The sequence below is a fragment of the Saimiri boliviensis genome, chromosome 4, assembly GCF_048565385.1.
Source record: "Saimiri boliviensis isolate mSaiBol1 chromosome 4, mSaiBol1.pri, whole genome shotgun sequence".
NCBI lineage: Eukaryota > Metazoa > Chordata > Mammalia > Primates > Cebidae > Saimiri > Saimiri boliviensis.
Window position 1 is genome coordinate 16,087,281 of NC_133452.1, and position 23,670 is coordinate 16,110,950.

Genomic DNA, 23,670 nt, shown 5'->3' on the forward strand with positions numbered 1-23,670 from the left:
AATCTCATTCATTTCAGAAACCATAAAAACAGAACCATACAGAAAACCATGGGAGCTGATGACTCACAGGCAAAGATCTCCATGTACCTAAATAATAATAACAGGAAACTTATCCTTTCTTCCAGCTCCATTGCCTGAATCAGATGTACAGAATCTACAGTACAAGGGCTCCAACTTTAGCAAAGAAGAATTCAAGGAGAGGTGTCACATATTCTGGTAGTTCAAATGATCCAGACTTGATATGCCATATGTGTTCTTCTGCTGTGTATATGGCCTTATTTTGTTCAATATAATACATCTTTCTTTCATAAGAGAAAGCTTTGGCCATTACATTTATTGTTCTCTAACAGAGGCTGTTCCTGGAGTCTGAATGATATAATCAGTCAAACCCAGAAATGAGTCCTAATTCTTGAGTAGTCAAGAAAGCTCAGAAACTGCTGCTTATGAAGGGATCTCTTAAGCAACCATAAGCAGTTCTTAAGCCATGGGATGACAAACTCACACACGTGGTCTCCACTAGGGCTAGCACCAGAACCCAGGCTCTCTGGCTTCCAATCTCACTTTCTTTCACAGGAAAATGTTGTTATTGTTAGCCCTTGGTATGCTCACAGTTGAGTATAGATGACTGTTAAAGGAAATCTATTTTCTGCAAAGATATTTCATTCAAAAACAGAACAATGTGTCAATTATAATGCTTATTCTTAGCTGTGTATAGTTTAATTCCACAATTTATACCCCAAAGCTAAATAGATTTTTTTCATATAATATAACCAGAAAACAAAGCAAAACAAAAGTGAAAACCCAAATAAAACAAAAGGGAAAACCTTGCTCTATTTTTAAAGATATGAAATTTTAATGTCTTTTTGTATACTGAAGTATTTAGAGCATACATGTTGAATGAGTAAGAGTAAGAGTTTAATAATCAGTTTTAGGATTCTGATTAATGTCTAGAATTATGAGACCTTGCCATTTACTCCAGTGAAACACCAATTTTTTATTTTTATTTATTTTTATTTATTTTTAATTTTTAGTAGAGACGGGGTTTCACCATGTTGACCAGGATGGTCTCGATCTCTCGACCTCGTGATCCGCCCGCCTCAGCCTCCCAAAGTGCTGGGATTACAGGCTTGAGCCACCGCGCCCAGCTGAAACACCAAATTTTGAAGAGATTCATGCATAACTAGGACTGATGATCTACAGTGGCTTTTAAACATTGCTCAGTGAAACCTTTATTCTGTGAGATGTCCCTTGAAAAATGGCCTGTGCTCAGAAATATTGGAGAACTGAAGAACTTTGGCTTAGACAGTGAAATGTATGTATGTAACACACACACACACACACACACACACACACACACACACACACACAAACACACACAAAGGCTTTTCAAAGCCTTTTATACATATTATCAGTCCCCAATATGTAAAAACATAATAAGATAGGCCAGATTTCCTCGTATTTGTCTACAGAGCTTCCCATGCACAAACCACATCAGCATTTCACTGTAGTAGTATTCTACAAGAAGCTGGTAGAGCTTGTGAAAACTGAAAACCTTATTCAAAGGGTCAATCCCTCTCATTCCCTAATCATCAAATCTTAATATCTGAATCATCTCAATGTCCTTTTCATGTAGGCAAAATGCTGAAGTTTGAATATTAGACTCCAGTAACAAGAAAAACCTCTGTAACCCACAGTTTAGAAAATTCTAAACTTGGCCGGGCATGGTGGCTCACGCCCGTAATCACAACACTTTGGGAGGCTGAGGCGGGTGAATTACGAGGTCAGGAGATCGAAACCATCCTGGCTAACATGGTGAAACCCCATCTCTACTAAAAATAGTGTGGGTGTGCTGGTGCGCACCTGGAGCCCAGCTACTCAGGAGGCTGAGGCAGGAGAATTGCTTGAAGCTGGGAGGCAGATGCTGCAGTGAGCCGAGATCGTACCACTGCACTCCAGCCTGAGCACAAGAGCAAGACTCCATCTCAAAAAAAAAAAAATAAAATAAAATAAAATAAAATTCCAACTCATCAAGTTGTATACATTAAATAGGTACATCTTTCTGTAAGCCAATCACATCTCAAGAAAGTGGCTTAAATATTTTTTCATTTGGTTGTACTGGAATAGCTTTCTCTGTAACCTCTACCCATTGGCTTTAATAAGTGGGGCTACATTGGTTAAGTCCAATTTCCTGTTCACATTGCTTTAAGCATGTGAAGATAACCGTGTTGTGCTTTCTGAGGCTTCTATTCCTCAGAGTAATCATGAGCAGTTATTTTAATTCCCTCTACCATCTTTGTTATTCATCTCTGAATGCCATCTAATTTGCTTATTTAATTCCTGAAGCATATTGTCTATTAGAGTGAGGCTAACATTTCTTTAGTTCTAGACACAAGAATTCTGTTGATGTGACCTGTAATTCCAACAGGTTAGATGTTTTATATCGTCATATTGTTGGTCCATGAAATAAAATCCCCATAACTTTTTTTGCGTATGCAACCACTCACCTTCCAAATTCCTATAGTTGGATTTTTGGACTAAAATTTTTCTTTAGTAACTACTGTGTTTTTAGTTATAGCTAACACTTCTAGTATGCTTGATTTTTTATCTTTTCTCACCTAGGTTATCAACCATTCCTCCATTGATTGCAACTATTAAGATGGGAGTTAATTAAAAGTTTATAGATTGGGGCTAGGGACCTGACTTAGGATGGTTAGAGTCCCGTCTAAGATTCAGGGGATTAGAGATCCCTCTTGGTAAAGTTCCTCTTGGCTAAGAACAAGTTTAATGCTTTGGGATGTTAATTGCTATTATCTTTGGATTAATCTGTTTTGCACTCTTTGCTGATGGCTGTAGGTGACAGGGTTGGATATGTACAGTATTGGGGGACATGGGGAGCTTTTTTCTCCCTAAAAGGGGAAACGTGAGAGCCAATAAGATTGCTGGAAAAGATCCTTTTGCTACTGAGAAGTAGCCACCTGAAGTTTACAGTGTCACCACAATGGGTGGGTCTTTCTCTGGCCTCCCTGATCTTCCCCACAGTGCCACAGGCGACGCTTTTCTCTTTCTCCTATTCCTTTCCTATCTTTTCTATTACTCAGGGCAATCATCTTGCCCAGAGAGCACAAGTTGGGGGTTGGATGAAAGATAATGGGGCCCATCTGGGGCAAATTTAAGCCTTGCCAGTTTGATATTGGGTGATAAGCAGAATGTCTAATGTCTATGTTTTATCACATATATTTTGCTGTGGCCAGAATGAAAAAAAGTACTTTTCCTTTAGGATGCAGCTTGGCCCCCAAGGCAATGGTGATGCAAGCCAGATCACTAGGTCTGCTCAGGGAAAGGGAACCCAGAAGCCTGGCATGCCAGCAGAGTAAGAATTTCTTATCAGTCAGATGTCTAGCTTCTTTCGCTCTATGTAGATTGTTGAATGAATGGTAATAAAATAAAATGAATAAATCAGTGTTTATCTCCTCTGCAAAATTTTGATTAATGCAAAAAAGAATTCTAAGGCCAGTCTTAAGCTCGTGTATTTTGTGTTATGCATTTGTTTTTCTGTGTTGAGCGATGATTTAGGATAAAATATGGGCTTAGAATACCTGTGAGCCTGCTTTTTGAGATGATCTAGTAAGCTGGTGAGTAACAAACTTGGCTGCAGGTCCCTGAAACAAACAAAAAAAACTGGATGAAGTCTCCACCTTGTTTTATGTCCTTGGGAGCTTGACCTTTTAAACACATGGTGGCACCTTCTCTTGGTCTCCACCTTCAAAGAAACAGGAATTTTAGGGTTCATGTCATAGTCAGCTCTAAAAATCATATTAAATAGGTAAAAGCCTTTGCAAACTCAAAATTAACTACTTTAGACTCTTCCTGGGAAGGGAAATGGAGACTGTCTTACATTGTAGCTCAGTAGCCAGGGCTTTGCACTTTCACAGTGGCAGTTCAGGTTCAATCCCCCCTAGAAAGTAAGTTATTTTTGGTTTAATATCGGTGTGAACTTGTCTATTCTCCTCCATGGACTGTCTGAAATTTTCCTTTCTCTAAGCACCAGGGAGTTCACCTTTGGTGAGGTTCAAAAGCCAGAAATATTGGCCATTTGGCATAAGAAGTTCTAGAAGGACTTTATTAAAGAGTGCTATGGTTAAACTCAGTTTAATTAAAAGCAGACTTTCAAACTCTAACTGCCTGGACTTCTTGGGAAAAACAGGAGGCACCAAAGACCCCTTTACTGGCCCTGTTCTTCCAAGGGCTCTCCCCTGAAGCCAGTCATCCAATTAAGAAACTGGCAAATGAAAAATCTTACAAGTGCTGAATCTTTGTCTGTCTGTATATTTATATGTGTTGTATGTTTATATATAAAAGAGCTCTAATTAATTGGCTTAGAAAAATAAGCGCTTAAATCAAATATTTTGGCAGAAAAATAGAAACTTGAATGCCTTTTTGTTTATGTGACTTTAGTAATCTTTTGGAAATAAAGAGTTTTAAAGATTATTGGTAAAATAAAATGTCTTAAAAATGTAGACATTTGGTCTAAATTAAGGTCAGATATCAGATTTGCTAAATGCTTTAAGGTCAAACTTTCTTTGACTTTTGAAAATTTTTCAATTCACCTACTTTAGGTCATTAAATTCTAGATAAGACCTGGGGTCATGTGGAATTTACCATGCCGCCTAGCTATACAAAGAAGATTATAAATAAAGATTTTATATATAAAAGGATTTTGTATGGTAAATTCTTGTCCTAAAGTAAAGTAACTGTTGTTTAAAAGAAGGAATATTTAGGGCCATTTAGTAAGTCCAAGAATGTCTCAGATGTTCTGTATAAGTTGTGAAAGGATTTGTAAAAAGGAATGTATGCAAGAAATGTTGTAGAATTCAAAGGTGTTAGGTTTCTTAAATGCCTCATGAATTGCAATAAAAGGTTTTTCTCAGAGCACTGATTTGCTCTTTCACAAAAAAATGTAAAGGTTTATAAAAGGTTTGTAAGAACCTTACCTTATGGTTAGACATTAAAATTGAGTAAATGTGTCTATAAGGTTTTATTAAAAAGTAGGTTTAACATTAATAGTACATTAATATAAAAGGGAAATTTGGCTTTTTGCTATAAAAATCATAGAGGAAGCATTATCAAATGTGAAATGGTGTTTTTCTTTCCTTGGACTATATTTGCATTTGTGTTATTGGTATATGTTCCCAAGTTATGGAACTCCTATAATTCTAATATTACTTAGTGTATGTTATTAATCATTATAACTGTTCTGTAAAATTTTGTGTGCCACAGAGGTAAGCAAATTTATTTATCAATTGTGGCTTTAATAGTGGCTGTCCTAAAACTTTTTATCATCCACAGACAATTGTTGTCTTATTTTAATCCTCTTTAGAAGGTGGTTTATAATCAACTATCGAATTCTAACAGGTGTTCTTAAATGCAGGTTTTTGATAACTTTGGAGATTGTAACATTAGAATAGAGAAAATAACTTTCAGAACTCTCATGAAGATCTGGAATGTTCATAAATATCAAGCAAAACAGGAGTTAACTAAATTTGCTAAAAAAATAAAAAACTAAAATAACCTTTTAAACTTTGCTTAGCACATTGCCGATCATTTTTTGCTTTTCAGAGTCAAGAAAACTTTTCTTTTGAGCTATTTACAGCTTTTAACAGTTGAATGTACTCCTGTGAACAAAATTTGAAGGACATTTGTTTCTCTCTACCTGATTTCTACAGAATTTGGAAACTAGTTCTGAATATTCTTAACTTATGGCAGTACAGTTATTTGCATAGGTGCAATAAGAATCTGTTTTCTTTTGTAACAGGACACAATTACAGAAATGGCAGAAATTGCTTATTTTGTCAAGGTTTTAACTGGAAAGGTATGTTTTTCTTTAAGGAATTAAACTTGACTTATAAAGCCAATAAAAGCCCCTTGGGGAACTGGCCTCATACCTTGCCTGCACAGTCCCTGTACAGGGTTTCTGACCTATGGTAAGTAAAGAATGTCACTTTCTGTCAGGTCCAGAAGCCCCAAGTTATCTTGGGACCTCAAGAGGAAATAAATTTACCCAACTCATAGGTATTTAAGGGTAGAAACCCATGGCTGGGATCAGCTTAAAAAGTCTAATCTGAAATTCCTTCTATGGAACAGAGTTCCATCAAAGCCAATTTAAAAAGAGCTTATGTGAAAAATAATTGTTCTTGTTGCACTTTATAACCAGGCCAAGTATAATAAAGCAAATCAGTCTTACCATGATTTGTTTTTAGTAAAAATGGGAACCTGCCAGTAACCCCAGCACTTGGGGAGGCCGACATGGGCAGATCATGAGGTTAAGAGATTGAGACCATCCTGGCCAACATGGTGAAATCCCATCTTTACTAAAAATACAAAAGTTAGCCAGGCGTGGTGGTACATGCCTGTAGTCCCAGATACTCAGGAGGCTGAGGCAGGAGAATCACTTGAACAGACGAGGCGGAGGTTGCAGTGAGCTGAGATTGTGCCACTGCACTCCAATCTGGCTGACAGAGTGAGACTTCATCTCAAAAAAAAAAAAAAAAAAAAAAGGAAGCTATGTTTCAAAAGTTATGGTACATTTGTTTTTAAATTTTAGTCTCATTAGTTGTTTTTAAATTTGTTTCTGCAATTTAGGTTAACCCTGCTTATTCCTGTAAACTAACCAGGGATCTCTGACTGCTGCTCAGAAGAAACAAAAGGGTGGGTAATGTAAAAATCTGGATCGGTGTTCTAATTCTGGGCACATTACAATCAGCTAGCAACCCCATATCAGCTTAGTTCTAACAGTTGCCCAGTTCATGAAAAGCCTTCTAATTTAGTTTACTTGGAACAACTTTACTTATTTTGCTTTACTCTTGTAGAATATATTGCCATTATACTCTGTGTAGGAGTACAGAACAAACTTAACTGAATTCTTAAACTAAACACTTATTAATCTTCCAGATACCGTCTCTTGTTGAAACTCAAGAGTCATGAATGGCCCTAGCCATACTGATGCTTTCTAACTGAGCTTCTGTCTACTCTGAACACAAGAGCCCCTAAGAGTTAGGCGGGAATACTATTGCTCTTATTTTGCCTAAAGAAGTTACAGAAGGTGGACCTTCATCTCTCTGCAGCCCTTAGGATTAAGAGTTCCTCTATAAAAAGGAGGGGGGAAATGTCAGAGGCATGTGAACAAGAACAACTCCATCTTGAACAGGAACTGGGTAAAATGAGGCTGAAACTTACTGGGCTGCATTTCCATATGGTTAAGGCATTCTAAATCATAGGCTGAGATAAAGATTGGAACAAAATACAGGTCATAAAGACTTCACTGATAAAACAGGTTGCAGTAAAGAAGACGACTAAAATCCAAGACCAAGATAGCAATGACTTCTGGTCGTCCTCACTGCTACACTCCCACCAGCACCATGACAGTTCGCAAATGCCATGACAATGTTAAGAAGTTACCCTATATGGTCTAAAAAGGGGAGGCATAAAAAATCCATTCCTTGTTTAGCATATCATCAAGAAATAACCATAAAAATGGGTAACCAGCAGCCCTCAGGGCTGCTCTGTCTTTGGAGTAGCCATTCTTTCATTTCTTTACTTTCTTAATAAACTTGCTTTCACTTTGGAAAAAAAAAAGTTTATAAATCTACCTCATTGTACCATTATCTAGATCATAATTAAATATAGCATAGTATTACAAAAATTAGTAAGAGCTTATCAAATCTATTGTTACAAACACAATCGGCATAGGGTTGATATAATTTCCCTGTCCAGTAATTTTCTAAGAAAATAAAACTTATTTTTCCATAACTAATCATAACTTGCCTCTTACTGATTACTTGATTTCTTTCTAAGTACTTTCAAAATACATTTTAATGATTTAATCCAGGTTCTAAAAACAATTTGTACAAAGCTAAATATTCTGTGGTTTTCAGTTGCTACCACATTCCTGTTAAACTTGGGACTATCTCTTGAACCTTGTTTTCTAGGAGTCCTTCCACTCTTGTTTGCTTCAGAGGTTATGATTGGTGTTTCGTTGTTGTTTTTCCACAGCTCCTCTTAATGTTTTAATATCGCCATGAGATTTGACCTCATTCACAGCCTCCTGGGGTTCTCTAACAATATCTTTGACTTTATTGGCCTTTAATTCTCTCTTAATAGTGCTTCAAGCTGAAGGTCATTTTTTCCCCCAAAAAGCAGCTTGAAGTCATCTGAGGGTTGAAGAATTGTGCTTTCTCCTTGTCTTTCATGAATATGGAATCCTTTCCTTTGCAGCTGGTTAGTAGTGCAGAAGAAAACCTTAGAAAGCCTTTCCTTAGAGAAACCAGTGTGAAGTTTCAGAGGAGGATCAGACTAAAGCCAGGACATCTGGGGTCTCGTGCCAACTTTCTCAGGCATTGCTTTAAAAACACCATAACTAGCCCAGGCATGGTGGTTCATGCCTGTAATTTCAGCACTTTGGGAGCCTGATGCAGGTGGATCACGAAGTCAGGAGTCGAGACAAGCCTGAACCACATAGTGAAACCACATCTCTACTAAAAATACACAAATTAGCTGAGCGTGCTGGCACGCACCTCTGATCCCAACGACCTGGGAGGTTGAGGCAGGATAATTGCTTGGGCCTGGGAGGCAGAGGTTGCAGTGAGCCGAGAATGTGCCACTGCACTCCAGCCTGGGTGTTGGAATAAGACTCTGTCTCAAAAAAAAAAAAAAAAAAAATCACAACAAATTTGGACTTTGATGTTTCTTCATCTATTGAACAAAATTAAACAAGGTAGATCAGTGGTTTTCGACTGATTTCAGCTGCCCGCCTCCACCCCAGGAGACATTAGGCAATATCTGGAGGCATTTTGGCTGTCACAGTGGGAGATGGGTGGGTGCTACTGGCACTTAGTGTGTTGAGACAAGGGATGGTGCTGAACATTTTACAGTGCATAGGATTATCCCACCCCAAACGTCACTAGTTTCAAAGTTGAGAAGGCTTGGGTTAGTCCGCTTCATGATCTCTTTAGGTACATATTTCATTCCTTTTAAATGTTATTTACAAAAGATGAAATTCAGTTTTGGGGGAGAAGGAAAAGGAGAAGATGAAAACAGTAAAGCCTCATTGCATGGCTTAGAGTAATAATATTAGTCAGTTGCCTGACATTTTGCATGGATAATCATACATCATGCTTACCTCAAATCTAAGTGGTAGTTACTACAGTTATCACCTTTCTTACAGATGAGAAAATGCAAGCAGAGAGTGTTAGAAACTTGCTCAAAGACATTTAGCTGATAACTACTATGATCTGGATAAATATTGGAGCTGTTTAAATTTTTAGGACTTTGGCTATCCTAGGACTTTGGGAGGCCGAGGCAGGTGGATCACTTCAGCCCAGGAGTTTAAGACCAGTCTGGCAACACGGCAAAACCCTATATCTACAAAAAATACAAAAATTAGCCTGGTATGGTAGCATGTGCCTATAGTCCTAGCTACTCAGAAGGCTGAGGCATGATTACTGGAGCCTGGGAAATAGAGGCTGTGGGGAGCCCAGATGATATCACAGCATTCCAGCCTGGAGAGTAGAGTTAGATTCTGTCTCAAAAAAAAAAAAAAATAATAATTTTTTGGGATCTTATCTTGCATCTGTTATTCTTATCTAATTGCAAACCTTTCTCCTTACCTGCTATAATTTTTAAAATTAAATTTACGTATGTTTATATACAAATAAAATTGTCTGACTTTTTATTTACACAAATTTTCTTAAACTCTATTTGAAAACCAGGTATTTAGAAAGATTTCAGTATCATCTTTTACCTTTAGTAAGAAAAAAGGCATACAATAAAAGAATACATTTCTGGCCTTCCATTTCTCCTTTCATAGGAAGAGGATATTTGGATAAGGTAATCTATGGTGTTGTTTTTCAGTTCCACTGTTCTAAGAACTGTGAATATTTTGCATTTGCTTGACAAATCCATTATTGAGATTTAGTTGTTGATATTTACTATTCTATATGAATTTGAAAGTCTGTTTGTCACACTGAACTTCTGAAGCAATCAGAAAGAAATTCAGTTATTATAGTGTATGCAAGTCATACTGTAAGCCTTAGTTGAAGCATTTAAAAATTCTATGAGAGAATTTCTCCTTTCATTTCCCTTCCATTTCCAAACAGTAGTTTAAGGAGAGCATTTTTAAAAGTTAAAGTTTTGAATTTGAAAAGCCCATATTTAATTATATTTGTGGATTCTTGAATATAATAACATTTTAGCTTGGCCGGGCACGGTGGCTCACACCTGTAATCCTAGCACTTTGGGAGGTCGAGGCAGGTGGATCAAGAGGTCGAGAGTTAGAGATCAGCCTGGCCAACATGGTGAAAGCCCGTCTCTACTAAAAATACAAAAATTAGCTGGGCATGGTGGCGTGCGCCTGTAGTCCCATCTACTTGGTAGGCTGAGGCAGGGGAATTGCTTGAACCTGGGAGGTGGAGGTTGCAGTAAGCCGAGATCATGCCACTGCACTTCAGCCTGGTACCTGGCGACCGAGCAAGACTCTGTCTCAAAAAAAAAAAAAAAAAAAAGAACATCTTAGCTAATATAACAGAGAAGAAGGAAGATGAGTAAGAGTGAGATACTCTTCTTAAGTTGACAAACTATGAAATGGGTTAAATAGATGATTGTATTGTTAAATGTACAGTAGTCATAACTCATTTCACATCCACCTTTCACTGAATTTTCTGGTTGTCAACGTTTTAAAAAATATTTTGCTTTTCATTGATTAAATTATTCTTATTTCTTAATATCTTCTTTCATAGAATTTGGATTTCTATCACATCTTAAACAAATCCATTTCATCATAATAAGAAATCATTTACTTTTTATGCTTTAAGGGACTTGGGTATAGGAACTTTGGATTTTATATGTGTGTATAGATATGTAAATAATAAATATATATATTAGAAACTCTGAATTATATAATGCATATTTATAAAATCTCCTAAATAGATCTTTTTTAACCTTTATTAATATTCGATAACATGACAAAAGCAGTAAGAACCTAGGTAGGGGTTGCTGATTTTGTAGATTTCTAGTATTCTTGGGATTTCTGGTGTATGTATGGAAAACAGAATAGTAGATAGTAGCTGATTTTAGACACAAAATATACTCTGTACATTACCCCTTTGCCTTCATTCTTTCCCAAGAAATACTTGACTTTATATAGACAAATGGTTCCCATTATTTTTTACACATTTCTTCCTAAACTGAGAGGGCCAATATTCAAATTGTGATGAGATTTCAGCCCATATTTATTTTGTATCTGATAATGATATGGAACCAGTTTATCAGGGAATTTATTTATTTGCATGTGTTTCTAATATGTTCACGTGTTGTAGAAACACAACATGGTTAATTTCCTTTGATCCATACACAGTGCAGCAACAAGCACTACCTTAACTTCATACTTATCTCCCACCAGTTAGGGTTAATATTTATGGGTGTTTATTCCTTCAGCACACATCACTGGCAACGGGGATGACTGGGCTTGCATGGGTTCTATGACTTTTTGATATATGTTATGAAAACTCTTCATGTTTTTAAAAACTATGTCTACAATTTAACATTTGAGATGAATCTTCTTTCTAGCCTGCCCAACCCACATTATATATTTAAAATCTTTATTTAAGAGATTTTATTGTAGTAGAGAAGTCATAGGCAATAAGGTCCCTTCCTTCCCCTTCCTTTCTTTCTTCTTTCTTTCCTTCCTTCCTTCCTTCCTTCCTTTCTTCCTTCCTTCCAACAGACTGTCATTCTGTTGCCCAGCCTGGGATGTAGTGACACAATCAGTACTCACTGCAGCCTCAACCAATTCTCCCATCTCAGCCTCCTGAGTAGCTAGAACTACAGGTATGTGCCACCACATCTGGATTTATTTTTTATTTTTTGGCAGAGATCAACTTTTGTCAGGTTGCCCAGGCTGGCCTTAAACTCCTGGGCTCAAGCAATTCACTGGCCTCAGTCTCCCAAAGTGTTGGGATTACAGATGAGGGCCACCACACCTGGCCTGTCTCTAATTTTTTTTTTTTCATCATTAAAAGTTCCTATTTATGTCAAACTCAGAAGCTCTAAAAGGAAACAAATCCTGAGTGTGAAGGAAGAAGACTGATGAAATTGTGGCTCTAGATTCTTTATTTCCAGGAAAATAATAATTAGAAAAGGAAAATTATCAATAAGACAAATTTTATTCTGGATCCCACAGAAATTTCTATTTCTTATAATGTCCTCTCCAAATTAATTTTGCCATTTTTGTCAAATTTTAGCAGTTTACAAATATTTATTTGCAGCCTACCAAAAGATATAGTGATCAGAATGATATCCAAAAGTTAATAGCTGGTTTGTGATAGGTCATATGCATTCAAATACCCTTTCCTTTAGTGTGAAGGAGAAAATGCAAAAGCAAAAATACTGTGACACTGCATTTTAAAATCACAGAGGTAGAAGTAAAAATAAATGTGGTGTTGTTGAAAGTTAAAAGAGAAAAATATGCACCTTTCATATATAGCATCCAAAACTATGTGAGGTAGAAAATAAAGATTGACATGTTGCAAAACACTAAATCTCTGTGAGAATATTTTTATGAAAAAATGGCTACAAAATAGCAATTCACCACTTAAGTTTAACCAAATAAGATGACATCTCATTTTAAGTTAGTTTTTAAAGGAAAAATATATTGCTTTGTTTTTCAGTTAGTTACATTAGTTGGAACAGTAAGCACAAGAAGATACTGCACCATTTTAGTTAATCCAATCTTTAAAACTAAATTTCCCTAAATTTCTCAGAGGTCTGACACTACTCTGAGAAGAATGAAAAATAGACTGGCAAATATCAGGGCACACTGATTAAAAGTCTGGATTATGAGATGGAATTTAACTGGAGTCAATACTTAGTCACTAATTTAAAAAAAATTAATTTTTTTAAAAAATGTATAAATTTAGTAAAGACAAGGTCTCACTATGTTGGCCAGGCTGGTCTTGAACACCTGGCCTCAAGCAATCCTCCCACCTTGGCTTCCCAAAGTGCTAGGATAACAGGGGTGAGCCACTGCATCCAACCCTCAGACTTTACTTTTTAACTATGACCTTGGGCAAGTTATTTCCTTAAACATTAGTTCCCTCGACTATAGAGTAGAGGTTACAGTCCATATCTAATATGATTAAGTAAGATATCCCATCCCAGACACAAAATGGTCAATATATGTTGTTATTAATAGTCTTAAAGCCAAATTTTTCTAGAAATAAACACATTTTTAATCAAACATTTTCTCTCACATATCTCAATAATTTATAGAAACACATACCAATTTCTCCTGCTATGTACAAAATATTAATTTTAAATCTACATATACTCTAATTCTATACACTTATAAAGAAACACACCTATATCACGCATACACACACGCACACACACACACACACACACACACACACAACTGGAACCATTTTGTTTTAAACTATACAACTGAAAGAATAGCCATTTTGATTTCATTCACAAAATATGTGTTAATGTTGTCCAGTGCCGTAATTTTGGGAGCTATTCTCATTTGAGGTTTTTTCCATTGAATTGAAACCATTTATTTCCCAAATTAACTCTCCACAGATGTCTTGTATAAAAAAAAACAAAAAACAAAAACAAAAACAAAAACTGAGATCAGCTTTTGATTGTGATGTAGTTGATTTTAAAAGTAGCTTTCTGCTTTTAGTTTACCTGGGGATAATATAGTTCATAGTTAAACCAAAGCATCTCCTTCTTGACCTGCTATTTTGATTCAAATGTCAAGAAAGTGCTTTAATAATAGTAATTAGAAGATTAGGACAAGACTTGCCGTATCAATGAAAAGGAATTAGCAGGACATACCACCATGTCCACTTTATCATTATTATATTACTTTTTTCTATAAGACCCACTGATAGAGATATCAGAATATTAAGGCTTTTCCCAAGAATAATTACATTGTTTCACAAAACACATAACTCATTTGGTGAAAACATTCATGTCAATCGGCTTGACTGAAATGGTTAGGCAGGTTAGACAAAACAGTGAATTTGCAACTTTGGAGATGCAGGTGCAGTTTAAAGAATAGTTTTCAGTTTATCGTTTTATTTGAAATGCAGATTCTTGGACTCTCACATAATGAACCATAATTTCTTAGAGCATTCCTAAGAACTTACATTCTTCTGGAGCTCATAGGAAATTCTGAGAATCTCTGGCTGAGATCATGGGATAATAATTGAGTGCAAAGTGGCATTGTGTGGCAAAGCAGAGAAAACTGTGGAGTAATATTTGAAGCTGGGGTGCCTGTCTGGATTCTACTTCTTCCTGGCTGTTTGATCTCATATAATGATTTAACTTCCTTGAGCACTTATTTTCTCACATTTACCCATCAGAGTTGTTACAGGAAGCAGATGTGATAATAACCATGAAAGCACTTTTAAATCTGTACACTGCCATACAAATGTAAGGCAGCATTACTATGGTGGTTGTAGTTAGCACTAGCTTGGTGCAAAACCTATTGCGGTGTTTGCCATTGAAAGTAATTGCAAAAACTGCAATGACTTTTATACCAACTGTTTTAGTGATAATTCGACTGATCTAACAGTGTTGCATTTTTCCCAGTATGATGCTAAACCTTTTCAATAAACACTTACATGTCAAAATCTAAAATGCATTAGAGGCCAGTCATGGTGGCTGACACCTGTAATCTCAGCACTTTGGGAGGCCAAGGTAGGTGAATCACTTGGGGTCAGAAGTTCGAGACCAGCCTGACCAACATGGTGAAACGTCGTCTCTACTAAAAATACAAAAATTAGCTGAGTGTGGTGGCACATGCCTGTAATCCCAGCTACTCAGGAGGCTGAGGCAGGAGAATTGTTTGAACCGGGAGGCAGAGGTTGCAGTGAGCCAAGATCGCACCACTGCACTCTAGCCTGGGCGACAGAGTGACTCCGTCTCAGAAACAAAAGACAAAAAACAAAAAAGGAAATACATTAGAGAATACGATTCGGGTTGAAACCAAGTAGGCAAGGCAGGTTAGCAGTGGTCAACAGTTCATGTTTGAGTTGATCCCGAAGTGATCAGAATAAACAGGGAAGTGGTTGAAAGCAAAGTGGAATTCAATAAGACAACAGCAGTGAAGGGAGTGGGTGGAGAAATTAAATTGCACTAAGAGCAGATGGAAAATGAATGCCTATGCCTGAGTCTACCTAATACAGATGTAAAAGTCATAAAGACAGTGAGCTGAACATCAATCAGGCACAGATGCTACAGCTGGAGCAGTAGGCTGAGCCCAGGCATGCACAAAGAAACACGAGACCATCTTTTTTGTTTTTTTCATATTCAGCCAGGGAAGGACCTCTTTAGGGCACTGAATCTATCTCTTGGTCTCCTCATCAAAAGGGTTTGTTAGAAGTAAAATCAGAAAACAACCATGAATGTAACCCATGTTTTGAAAAGTATAACATCGGATCAGAGTAATAAAGGCCGAGGAGGAGAAAAGGAAGAAGACCTATTTTCAATATTTTCCCATTACTTACAGTAAGCACGACATGATGTTAGGGGGTTACAGAGTCATTTAGGTTGTTCGGCAGTTGCATGAGAAAGGGGTCACGTCTGCCACATCTCCTGAAATATCCTCAGCCCTCATCATTCTTTCAACAGGTATGAATCTGTCCAGTGTTTTGGATGTTTTGGAAGTATTTTCTTTCTTTCTTTCTTTCTTTTTTTTTGACATGGAGTTTTGCTCTTGTTGCCCAGGCTGGAGTGCAGTGGCACAATCTGGATTCACTGCAACCTCTGCCTCCCAGGTTAAAGTGATTCTCCTGCCTCAGCCTCCCAAGTAGCTGGGATTACAGGCATGTGCCACCACATCTGGCTAATTTTGTATTTATAGTAGAGATAAGGTTATATCATGTTGGCCAGACTGGTCTTAAACTACTGACCCCTAGTGATCCACCAGCCTTGGCCTCCCAGTGTTGGGATTACAGGCGTGAGCCACTGTGCCCAGCCGGAAGTATTTTCTTTTTAATATGCTAGATGTTGTTCTGGGAGAGCAAGACAGATATGGCTCCTATCCTCAGGAAGTAATGGCGTCCCGGTTTCATGCAGCATGTCCTTATTACAGATTGTTAGCAAAAGTGGTCACAATTATTCTCCCTGTATCCCCATCCTTTTGCAATGTGATTGCAGATCCTATCAGCAAGAGATGGAGTATAATTTCCCACCCTTTGAATCTAGGTTGGCAGGATGACTTTATTTGACCTATAAAAAGCACGGAGGTGACCGTGTGCCAGTTCCTACTCTATGCCTAAAGAAGCTTTCCTCTCTTTTGTCTCTCTCTTTTTCTCTCTCGGAATCTGTGACCACCGTGAGAACAAGGCTGGGCTAACATGCTCGTGGGTAAGAGTCCATGTGGAGCTAGTCATTCTTGCTGAGGCCATCTAGATCAGCTAGTTGAGCACCTGCCTGTCTGGCAGATCCCCTCAGAGCAAGCCCAGCCAACAACGGAAGAATGATCCTGCCAAGCCCAACCCCAGTGGCTGTTCTACAGAATTGTAAACTATGTGAATGATTGCTTCCAGCCACTAAATTTTGGAATGATTTGTTATATAGCAAAATCTGACTGAGCAGCTCTTAACTATGTAAGTATGACTCCAAGCTTATTTTGGGCACAGAATTTTCTCATTGGCTTATCAAATTACCTTGATAACTGCCAAATCGCCACTCCACTTTGCGCTGTATGGACATGGCCTCACTGGACAGTTGTCAGAATACAGACACCCTGGGAAGGTTTGATATTGGATCTCTGATCTGCAGAATACGAAGTTGACTAATGTGCTTGAAATGTGACATTTAGAGTATAATATATTCCTCAAAGAAAATACAAATACATAAGGCAGGAAATAAACATCTACAACAAACATAAACTTCAAACAAGTAGTTGAAAAGTTAAATGCAAATCCTGTTAGCTTTGTTTTCCAACATGATGACTCATGATGTGAAACTATGACCAAATACCTGTTTGTCACATTCTGGATTTGTATGACTAATTTAACATGTCCTATAGACACAGCTATTGAGTCTCCAATTTCTCCTTCAAGTCATTTTATGATGTTGATATATTATTGAAATTATCACCAGCAGCTTATGTATTGTTCCAGTTGTCTAGATGTAACTACTTTAATTCTAATGATGACATATCAGTGGTAATTAGCAAAAGGGAGCTTTGATTTATTTTAATTTTCAAATATGTCAAAGTGTCTTTCCCTCTTTTCCTGGCAGCCTCTTGTCTGTGTCCAGTTCTCTCAGCTGGGCATTTTGGGACAGCAGCCAATTCCAGGGCTAATGTGTTTCTGCTGTTATCTTACACTGATGCTGCTTCATAGAGGCAGCAATGAAGATAAGCCCTAATTGGATGTATTTTCAAAGCAAACCTTTTAGTTACTTAGAACAGAACTCCTCTAATTAGCTTCCTTTCTCCTCTATCTGGCCATACAATAGCCACACTGATGTGGAAATGCTGAACTTGGAAGGTAGTCAAGGGCAGTGTCGGGCAACTGAAGAATAATCATGCTTAGCTCAGAGAAATGCTCCACCATACAGGCTGGGAGATGCCTTTCCACAAAGGCAGGAGGAGTGAAGGATAGCTGGGAGGTCCTATGTGACGAGAGGTCCTTACAGTGGTGCAGGGTACACTACCTAGCAGCCATACTCTGGAGCCCAGCAAGACAGAGAAGGCACAGGGAGGCACTTAAGGAGAAAGAGTCAATACTTTATAATGGCCATTATTTTGCTCCAATGGAAATATTTTACCCTTAGTTGAGGACTGGGCATTTTAAATTGTATTCTTTAACATGTTATTCCCAGGTTGGTGAAAATCTATTTCAATCCCTGCACTTTTTGAGTTACTTATAAGATTCTAATAGCCACTGAATAGGAGAGCTGCTTAGTATTAGGTTGGTGCAAAAGTAATTTCTGTCTTTTGCAGTTACTTTTAAAAAGTAGCTCCTAGTAAAAGGAGTAGGTTTAGAGGTCTTGATGCGTAAAAAAAAAAAACAGAGAAAAGAAGCAGAGTCAAAGCCATTTCTTTCTGGCATTCATTTCTGAAATGAAATTAGAAGTGAGACACAATAAGTTAATAATTTCCCTTTGGCTGGAAGTGGGTCTGCCATCATTACCTCATGCTCTCTAGGGGGTACTAGTTCCTGTGTTCCTTTGTGCATCACTGAATACCAGGGATATGAGGATTAATGTCGCCTGTAACAGATGCATCTGGGCTATATTACATTACTCCTCTGGTCAGTTAGAAAAGGTGAGCCTGCACTGGGCTGGATGGCAGAGTGTGGTAAAGAGGGGACAGTGAGAAGCAGGGTGTGGTCAAGAGACAGCAGGAGGAAGCAGCTTCACCCTGTCGTGGCGAAGGCCTCCTGTGGTTCCTCATCCATTTGATTTCCTAGTCTCTTCTCTGGAGCCATCTGTCTCCAGAATCCTGACCCCTGACTCTAGGAACTTTAGCCAAGATTCTAGCTCTAGCCTTTACTTCATAGGAAGTTTGAATTTGAATTCACTGTTAAAAAAATTATACAGGCTGTGATTTTTGGATGCTGGCATCATTATTTAAAATTTACTTATTTATATTAATAGTAATAATTGGCACCTGTTTTACTGATTTTATAGATCAGAGGTCAAATTTAGTCAACCAGTGGCTTAACCAAGTAATGTTAACTTGGAGATAGCCTTTTATCTTTCCTCCTTGTTGATTTCCCATCTGATTATAATATTGTGTGTAAGGCTTGAATATTCTGTACTCTTCTGGGCACAGAAATACCCCTTCCAAAAGCTAGTCCCTATTCACCCTATTATCTCCAACAAGCATGAGGTCTGTTAAAAATTGTTTAATCTAATAATATTTATGGGATTAAAATTCATACATTAGATAACATATTATTCAGTCTAATATGTTTGATATTTGTGCTAGAGTTCAGGTAGCAAATCAATAGCTTAGGAAAAGTTAGAGACTGTCATTTTAAAATCTTTTTTCCTTTTCTGTGATGCTAATTTTCTGTGACTATCTTGCACCCATGACCACAGTGGGCAAGGCACTGACCCTGCCTCTTTAACCACAGAGATGGATCAAGATGGCTTTTGAGAAGTAAGAGGGATATAGAAGTGATGTCTGTGAATTATATAATAGTTCTGGGGAAAAGGTTTCTAGGTCAGAATTACTTCTACAATGTGCTAAAATCATACATTTTGCATAGAAGTAAAGGCCATGAAAATAGTGATTTTTAATAGTTTCACAGATTTCTCATTGGTGCATCTTTACACCAAAATGAGTATGTAAGTCAAATATAGAGAACACAGTTTATATAACAAATGTCTTCTCTAACACTAGAACCACAATTTGCTCCCCTCTTCCCTCCATTCTAACCCTTGACAATGGGTTAAACTTTTGGTCTGGCACAAAGCTCTATGAGTTTTACGTCATCCCCAGTGGATACACCTAATTCTAGAGACTGCGTACCTGATGATTAGTTCTATCCACTGTATTGGCTGTAGAGGGGTGGTCTCTAGTGTTCTGACGAATTCGAGCTGAGTTTTGTTGCTCAATGGCAGAAGGGGTTGGGATACAGAACTCTCTGAAGCATCGTTTGAAGTTTTCATCCAGAAATGCATAAAGGACTGGGTTGAGGCAGCTGTTTGTGTAACCTAGAGCAATGCAGAAGTGCCAAGAAACAGTCTGGAATGTAGTTTCCGGGATTGTCACCAAGGCTTTAATGATGACGTAAATGTGAATGGGAGTCCAGCAGACGATGAACACAGCCACCACCACCAACACCATCCTGGTGATCCTTCGAAGATTCCTGTCCTTTTCTTTGGAGCCAGAGAGCATGCGGACACTCTTGAGACGCAAGATCATCAGTCCGTAGCACACGGTGATGATGAGCACGGGCATGATGAAGGCGAAGATGAAAACACAAATCTTCAGCAGGTTTTCCCAGTACCAGGTTGGATGAGAGAATGTTAGTGTACAATCTATGGAACCTAGAAGGAAAGAATTTAGGGGAAAAATTAGCAGCAACATTTAATTGTGTCATAAGGTTTTAATACTGCCATTTTGCTCACTCATTTGTAGCCTTGATCAGAGCTAACTTAAGGCTGTAAGGAAATTATGGAAGAAACTCAGCTGTTTGCTGATTTTCAAAGAAAGTTTTAATTCTATTTTTTTTTTTCTAAATTTCCCATTTCGTGGTCCACTTTGATTACATTAAGCTTTCATTGAGGGAATGATAATGAACCTCTCAATATGAGCTTAACCATTTATGAGGTCTATGTTGATATCAAATGTAATAATTATTCAAAGCCTCTAGGAGGCTCCAGCTAATGGATGTTTTCACTTCTTTTCTTTTTCTTTTTCTCTCTTTTTTTTTTTAATGGATGATTCAATATTCTGCTGTTAGATGTAGAAAGATAAATTTGTCATGTATTCAGCCACTTGGAAATTTTAAATAAGCCTCAGTATAATACTCTTTGGGTTTAAGCTGCAATTACTCTTGGGAGAACTATGTTCTAATTTACCATCATTTTTATGAAGTAAATACAGAGAAATCAGGAATACATAGATTGTATTATCTTTAAAGGGTTTAATAGGCCTAAAATTATAAGGAAAATTCCTATTTTAAAATATTTAAAGGCATTTTTTACTAGAAAGAATGATTAAAATTACAATTTGACAAAGACAATGGACCACTCCATAAATACTGCTTTGCTTATGACATCACAGACATGTCAGGCTGTGAACCCTCCATCCCTCAGGCCTGTAACATCACTCACCTTGCCTGTATTTTGTTGTAGCCATGAACATTACAGGAAGACCAATGGCTGAAGAGATGATCCAGTTGCAGACATTGACAATTTTGGCATTTCGGGGAGTACGAAAATCTAAGGCCTTGACAGGGTGGCAGACTGCAATGTATCGATCAACACTCATGGTGCAGAGTGTGAATATGCTGGTGAACATATTATAGTAATCTATAGAGATCACAATCTTGCAAAGGATGGTTCCAAATGGCCATGTTCCCATTAGGTAATTCACACTCTGGAAGGGCAGGGTACTGGTGGCTAAGGCATCTGCCAGAGCAAGGTTGAAAATGTAGATGTTGGTGGCAGTCTTCATTTTGGTGTATCTACGAGATAAAGGAAGAAGAGTGACAGAATCAGTAAAAGGCACTAATGTAAAATACAGGTAAGCTTCCAATGATAAATTTGCATGAATTAGTAGAAAGCTTCTTTGAGATTACATATGGGATTCTTTTCCAGTATTAGCTTGGCTATTTACAATGATGTCAATGATGTGCCTATGGGCTAAATAGCTGTAATAATAGCAACGATGCTGCTTTGTTGAGTTTCTTTTTTCTTTTCTTTTCTTTTCTTTTTTTTTTTTTTTAAGATAGGATCTTGCTCTGTTACCCAGGCTGGAGTGTAATGGTATGAACAGCAATCACTACAGCTTCAACCTCCTGAACTCAGGAGATTCTCTTGCTTCAGGTTCCTGAGTAACTGGGACCACAGGTGCATGCCACCATACCCTGTTAATTTTTTTAAAACTTTCATAGGGACAGAGTCTTGACATTTTTCTCAGGCTAGTCTTGAACTTCTAGTCTCAAGAAATATTCCCCCCTCGGCCTCCCAAAACGTTGGAATTAGAGGCATGAGCCACTGCACACAGTGAGGTTTTTTTTTTTTTTTTTTTTTTTTTTTTTTTGTAATGTGTCAGTCATTGCGATAGGTCTAACAGAAAGAGGGAGATTCCAGTAAAGTAGCAGAGGCAGAGACTGAATAGTTATTCTAAATATAAAAGAGAACATTTTAGATATATAAATGTAGTTACAATTATCAAAAACTATAGTAGTGCAAGTGTCTGTAGGTGTGTACACAAACACATGCACATACAAACACACAGGCTATTATGGGCCACAGAGATGAGGTATCTCACAGAGCGTAAGGCAGCGGGAACAGGAGGACTAAGAGATTGAAGGCATCCTGGAAGTGCAAGTTTAATCCCAAAGTACAAGTGGGATGATTGAGTAAGACAGTTGGTGGGAGCAGGTTATTCCAGATAGAGAGGTAGCAAAGAGCACCCCAGCAAAGGTGTAGAGTTGGAATGGCATGATGTGTGTGTCAAGCACATTCTACCAGGGAATGTCAATGGATCTGATAGGGGAAGAAGAGAGTCCAGTACATGAAGAACTTGTATGCCATGGTAAGAAGATTAGAGTTTATCCAATCCATGACAAGGAACACAGGTATGTTTTCTTTGTTTTTACTTGTTAATAGCTTTACTGAGGTATAACTGACCGATAATAATTAATGCATGATTAAAGTGTACAATTTGATAAACTTTGATACATGTAAACACATGTGAAACCATCACCATAATTAAGATCAGAGTTGGCACACTATGGTGTGCAGACCCAATTGGGCCACTGTCTGCTTTTATAAATAGTTTTATTGGAACACAGATACACCCATTAAAAAACCCGTTAAGTGTTTTGATTTTACAATGGCAGAGTGCAGTAGTTGCAACAGAGATCAGATGATATGCAAAGCCTAAGTTATTTACTATCTTGCACTTTACAGAAAAAAAAAGTCAACTCCTGATCAAGATAATGATATCAATTGCTCCCCAAAGTGTCCTGTGTATCTCTTTAATCTTTCCTTCTTGCCCCTCCCTGTCCTCAGAGTCAACCCTTACTATTCTGTAGGGAATTGCTGATATTGGTTTGCTTTCTGTTCTTATAGATTAGTTTGCATTTCCTAGAAGATGAAAATAGAATCATTCAGTATGTACTCATTTTTTGGTGAAGCTTCTTTCACTCAGTGTAATTATTTTGAGAGTCATCCATGTTGTTGTATATAACAAGAATTCATCCTTTTTACTGACAAGTAGTATTACATTGTATGTTTATACTGAACTTGTTTATCCATTCATCTATGTGTATTTTTTTCTTTTTTTCTCTGAGACAATGTCTTGCTCTGTCGCCCAAGTTGAAGTGCAGTGGTGTGATCTCAGCTCACTGCAACCTCTGCCTCCTTGCTTCAAGTGATTCTCCTGCCTCAGCCTCCCAAGTAGCTGGGACTACAGGCATGTGCCACCATGCCCTGCTAATTTTTGTATTTTTAGTAGAGATGGGGTTTCACCATGTTGGCCAGGATGAACTTGATCTCTTGACCACATGATCCACCAGCCTCAGCCTCCCAAAGTACTGGGGTTACAGGTGTGAGCCACTGTGCCCAGCCCATTCATCTGTTTGTTTTTTTTTAATCCATTCATCTATTAATGGGAACTGAGTTGCATATAACTTTTGGATATTACAACTGAACTGTTATGAACATTCATGTGCAAGTCTTTATATGAACATACACTTTTCTTTCTCCTGGGTACGTATCTAGGAGTGTTATGTATTTTTTAATTTTTATTTATTTTTTCTTTCTCTTTTGTGTTATATATTTTTAAGGCCTGCAGAAATTAGAAATATCATGATAATAGAATAGATAAGCACATACACTTGCAATAATACATTATATCTGATGGCAGAAGTATACCTTGCAAATAATGGATAGCAATTTTTTTTAACATTCCAC

The 23,670-nt window shown here is 37.6% G+C and overlaps 1 protein-coding gene across 2 annotated transcripts in view; it reads right to left on the minus strand.

Annotated features, from left to right (window-relative positions):
- The window catches only part of OPRM1 (opioid receptor mu 1), a 79,005-nt gene that overhangs the window by 6,318 nt on the left and 49,017 nt on the right, over positions 1 to 23,670 (minus strand). Inside the window, exons 2-4 of one of the 2 annotated variants that reach the window (XM_010344262.3) lie at positions 20,860 to 21,212; positions 19,550 to 20,070; positions 3,791 to 3,955 (exon numbers count right to left, since the gene is read on the minus strand). In XM_010344262.3, the coding sequence (XP_010342564.1) occupies positions 3,857 to 3,955; positions 19,550 to 20,070; positions 20,860 to 21,212 (973 nt within the window). In that variant the 3' untranslated portion in view covers positions 3,791 to 3,856. Of the gene's footprint in view, positions 1 to 3,790; positions 3,956 to 19,549; positions 20,071 to 20,859; positions 21,213 to 23,670 lie in introns of those variants that run through there. The other variant, NM_001279979.1, reaches the window with a different exon arrangement.